The sequence below is a fragment of the Vigna angularis genome, chromosome 6 (assembly GCF_016808095.1).
Source record: "Vigna angularis cultivar LongXiaoDou No.4 chromosome 6, ASM1680809v1, whole genome shotgun sequence".
In the NCBI taxonomy this organism is placed as follows: Eukaryota; Viridiplantae; Streptophyta; class Magnoliopsida; order Fabales; family Fabaceae; genus Vigna; species Vigna angularis.
Window position 1 is genome coordinate 23116363 of NC_068975.1, and position 5269 is coordinate 23121631.

The 5269-nt window shown below is 28.9% G+C and overlaps 1 protein-coding gene and 1 non-coding gene across 2 annotated transcripts; one reads left to right on the forward strand and one right to left on the reverse strand.

Moving 5' to 3' along the window:
- Positions 1 to 1436: 1436 nt before the first annotated feature.
- Positions 1437 to 2723, reverse strand: LOC108342627 (uncharacterized). The gene is made up of 4 exons (XM_017580423.2): positions 2391 to 2723; positions 2216 to 2303; positions 1949 to 2075; positions 1437 to 1795 (listed from the first exon to the last, which is right to left on the reverse strand). Exons 1-4 carry the CDS (start codon positions 2537 to 2539, stop codon positions 1632 to 1634), a joined length of 528 nt encoding a protein of 175 aa, XP_017435912.1. The 5' UTR covers positions 2540 to 2723; the 3' UTR covers positions 1437 to 1631.
- Positions 2724 to 3570: 847 nt separating this feature from the next.
- Positions 3571 to 3642, forward strand: TRNAE-UUC (transfer RNA glutamic acid (anticodon UUC)). Its single transcript has one exon. It is a non-coding gene; the product is annotated as a tRNA-Glu (tRNA).
- The last annotated feature ends 1627 nt before the right edge of the window (positions 3643 to 5269 follow it).

Below are 5269 nucleotides of genomic sequence, written 5' to 3' on the forward strand. Positions count from 1 at the left end.
GAACGAGCGTTCTGGGGAGGAACGACTCATGAGTGAATATTGAAATTTGTAAAGTATGAATGTGGTAATGCTTAGCTGGCGGTTCATCCTGATGTTCCGTGAGTACTCGTCCTCACGTAGAGGAGGGTAGGTCATGTGTGGGAACGGCAGGAGGTCCTAGTCCTTAGGGGTACTTTGGACGGAACGGACTAACCTCGGGTGGCAGCTGATGAGAGTATTCCAGTTACTACATCACCCGGGTGCACGAACGTTGTAGCTACACAGATTTCATACAGTCTGGACGGTCGGTCTAGTAGTAGGTCTTGCTTGAAGCTTATTGTTAACTTTATCTGTGTTGATGGTATGAATTGTATGATTTGTAACTGAATTAAATTACATAAGCTTACCCTGTGTTTTCTTTGTGTTGTCTCGTCTTGTACGTTCGTCTTGTCGTTGCAATGATCATCCGTGTGGATGTGAACAGAAGGAGACGCGCTACTGGAAGAGGCGCTGGAAGAAGGAAATTTGGAGGAAGAGAACCTCGTCGACGTTGAAGTTAAGGTCGAACCGTAGTACGTTCGGTAACCCCCTTTTGTAAACCGTTCGGTCTAGTATTGTTTATCTTGTGCAGTTAAGTTTATAGTTCTATGTAAGGCCGATCGGTCGTAAGCGTACGTTGTTTAATGTAAGACTGAACTGATATACTATTAAATGTAATTATTTCTATTGTATGATTTATTACTGTATTTTTGAGATGTTACAATATCCTTTATGAAATGTTGATAATTAATATTATATTCAACATGTTATCTTTATAACATTTTAAGTATGTATGCAAATATGCACCTTTATTTTAAATAAATAATTAAAATAGTTTGTATTAAAATAATAAATAAAATATGATTATTTATCACATAATGTAATACTTTTTATATTTATTTAAAATTTATTTTAATTTGTATTTGTATTTTTAGAAACTACTTTTATATTAAAATATTTTAAAAAATTTCTTTTACAAATTATCTTTTAAATATATAATATATAAAAATAAACTATTCTATTATATCAATAAATTAAATCACAATTTTTTCACTTTCTATTCATTTTTCGGTTTAAATAATCAAACTTTCCTATTTCTTTCTCTTATTTCCTTAAAATATTTAAATAATCACTGTTACATGACAGTGTTAGTTAGTTTGATACATTCCAAATTTTTTATTTTTCAAAAAAAAAAAATTCATAAAAAGTAAGTGTCATTCAATTTTTAAAAAATAAAGACTCAATTAAAAAAAAAGTAAAAGAACTAATTGAAAAAAATCACAGAAAATAAAAATTATCTGAATAATTAAACCAATTATTAATTAATTATAATAATTGTTACTGTGTTATTTTTGTTAGTATTTGCCAACATCACTATCTTTCCATATAAAAAAAAAAAGTCAGATAGAGTTAATAAGTTGAAATGAAACATTAATCAATAACAATAAATAAAAAGCTCCACTTATACAACCACTATGCAAACAACATTGTTTTTTCAGAGACTACGCAAACAACAATAAATGGAAATCCTATGCCTAAACAAAACTAGTTCCTCTTCGAACATGGTTTCATCCTTTATTTCATGCATAGCAGCTGTCACCATCTTCCTTATCTCATGGAGACTTCGATCCACTTCCTCTGTTGTTACCTTCACATGAGGCTGCAGCATTGAACGCAGGATCAAGCGGATCAATATCAAGCTTAAGCAATTGCTCTACCTGCTTTTGTCGGAGCTCCTTTAACGTTTTTATCGTGCTTCTGTTCTTCTCATTTTCAGCTATATAAAGACAGTGCCTTCATATATATTAGTGAAACTATATATCTACTAATTAATATTTTGATATAGTTTTCGTAATGAATGAAAAACCTTTATTTTGAGCATGCACACAAATACAGAAAAACATGTTCTAAAGATGAAACAGTATTCTACCATCTCTGAGCAGTGCCTTTTCCTGAAGATCATGCATTTCCTGGAGCAACGCCTTCTCTTCCTCCATCAATCGCTGCACCTGCTTTTGTTGTCTCTCATGTAGTGGTTTAAGTATGGCAAGTTGATCCTTCATATGAATACACATTATTATATGAGAGCAATAATAGCATAGACTTCTTCTGAGTAACAATAAGACTAAGATGCTATTCAACAAAAGCCAAATCTTCTTATAACATTGATTTTATAAAAATTAATAACAACAATCACCTGCAACATTTTGGCCTCATCTTCCAATTTTTTAACAATTTTCCACTTCTTCTTCCATGACTTTTTGGCAGAATGATTTGAGACCGTTCTGAAAAAAAAAACGGTAAATAAAAAGACATGTATGTTAAACAAACTCCCAACGTAAGTACAACAAGAAGTTCAAATAAAATTCTACCTTCTTAAATTAGGATCCGTTAGGTTTTGTTTCAGACCAGGATCCTCATCATGTTTTTGGGGTTGGAATTCTTCAACATGTTTTGAAGAAGAATCCACACCAGTAACCATCTTTTCATTTGTGTTGCAGCCCTCTTCGGTTTGCTCCATCAAGAAACGAATTGGTTAAAGTGAAGGAGGTAATTTGGTGGATTAAGATCTGTGTAGCACCCTCAATATATAGTGATGATGTTTGTGTGAAGTTGGGGTGCCATGCAGAAATTAAGGGAGTGAGTTTAACAAGACAACAAAATAGTATAGCTGTCTGGTTGAGCATGCACAGGAGAAGAACGCCTCTGGCATTGAAACTGCTCCTCGGTAAGAACACCTTTCTCTTTAGTATGCGTTGGCCAAAGAAAAAAAAGTTGTTTGACATTAATAAATACCAATAATAAAAGAAATAAATTCATCATAATAAAAATGAACCTTTGTATTTATGAAATTAATGTATAAACTGTGAAAATATAATTATTCTTATCCAAATTATGATATATATATCCAAACTTTTCAATCACATGCCAGCAGGGAGTCCAGGAAGAATGAATACCATCGGCTTAGGGCCACCATGCCCCCCATTTATTATTAAACTCCTTTATGTTGATGACTGAACATTTCCATCCATGACATAAGGTTTAATATTTTGGTAAGATAAACTCTAGTCATTCCAATACTATCCCTTTAGAATTTAAGTTTAATTCAATTTCAACAAAAACCTTAATTTTAAACTTAGTTTACGTTTATTTATATTTTGTAATTTGATTGGTATGTAGTATTTATTATAAATAAAAATGATAATTTTTAAATAATAATTTATAAACTAAAAATGATTGGTATGTAGTATTTATTATAAATAAAAATTAAGTACTAATCTCAATTTTCTAAAAACTGCCCATTCTCGAAACTCTATTCTCAAAAACCCAATCCTCTCATCATCATGATCACTTTCCATAAAAAAAAAAAATCTCAAAATCATCTCCCTTTCTATTTATTACTCTTAATCACACATTGCTCTCGCTAAAGGACAAAATCATCTCACCATGTCGAACTGCAAATATAGAATTGTCTCACACTCACTCACTCACTGAGCACGAAATTATCATCAATCAATTAAATTCTAAATGTCATTCATATCTATCATGTGATCCGTTGTCGTCCAGCGGTTAGGATATCTGGCTTTCACCCAGGAGACCCGGGTTCGATTCCCGGCAACGGAAACTTTTGTCTTTTTGTATCATCATTTTCATCATTTAAAAATGTATAAAAAAATACACAATGCCCCAATTCTAGCCCTTTTAAAATAAATTTTGTAATATGCTTTGGGAAACATACACAATATCAACCAAGATATGTTGCTCTTTAGTGAGAATAAACAAAAAAACTTTCAATAAAAGTTTGATAAAAAAAACATTATAATTTTGGAATTATACTTTAAAAAATGCTAAATTATGGATTATTGCATTATGATTGGTAAGCAATAAAATATATTTGGAGCATATTTTGATGCAAGATCCTCCTTAGAGCTGTATGAAGTGTGGTCTGAGAAATTCCTATAAGCATCATTAAGACCAATTCAACTTGAAACTGAACGTAAGTTCGTTTTTTGATGCTTCATAATGGTGCAAATTTCGTTATTTGATGCTCGCGAGTTCAAAAAGATCTTATGTAAGTTTGTTTATCACTAAAGGAATTATATTACAAAATTTAATTTTTCTTTTACAAATGAGTTATTTTGAAGTAACGATTCTTAATATAAAATTTTTTTACATTTATTTGCATTAATTTTTTTCTTAATATAAAAATTTATACTTTTATAATTATTTTATTTTTGTATTCTGTATTAAATGAATTCTTATTTTGGTTTCTCACTCATGTCTAGAAAATCACTTTCCCTCTTTTCTCTATCTCCCTTTTCCCTCTCTTTGATCAAATTTCAATTACCTTTGTCACGGTAGGTCCTAATGCAGAGGTTTTATGAAAATAGAAAAATATTTCAATGAAAAAAGGTTGCAAACCTAATGCTTTTGTGTGGTGTCTATTATATTAGAGATGTTAACTTGAAACATGCTTCATAGGTCACTTTTAACCCATTTTTTAAAAAAATACTTTTAAGATACTCTGTCAAGTTGGAGTAAAAAAAGGCTCACTCCCTAAAGTTTTTTCTCAAGCGATTTAAGATTAAAGTTGAAATGGTTTTACTTTACTATGAAAATTTAATTAATTTTAAAAAATAATATTGTATACATATATAAAATTATATATTTTATTAAATAGTTTAATATATTATAACTTTTAATATTTTATATCATACTTATTATTGTGTTATTAAATAAAATATATAATATATAATAAATAATTTAATACTAACTATAATTTATTTATTAATTTATAATGAAAAATAGAGTTCAGAACTTATTAAACACTTATATTTTTTTTTCAATTTTTTAAGATAAACATGTTAAAAGAAAAACAAATATAATAATATTAATTTGATATTATTATAAAAAATGAAACGAGAAGGAAACAAACTAATATTATCTTTTGGTTAAATATATGTGATTTCTAAAACTAAGCGTGATTATCAAAACTATTATCTTTTCTATTATATAAATTGATGCTTTTAATATCTTCTGCATTCTAAAAGTGATAATGATATTCTATATCATAGACATATTTTAAGTGTTTTGTATGATAATCTTTATAAAATAATTTTTTATACTAAAACTGCTATCAAGTTATTGGAAACACTTGAACTAAATTATGCATCTAAAAAAATAGGTTTATCTCGTTATTTTTATGAAAAGAAAATTAAATGACTGATAATATATATATTTTTATTATATT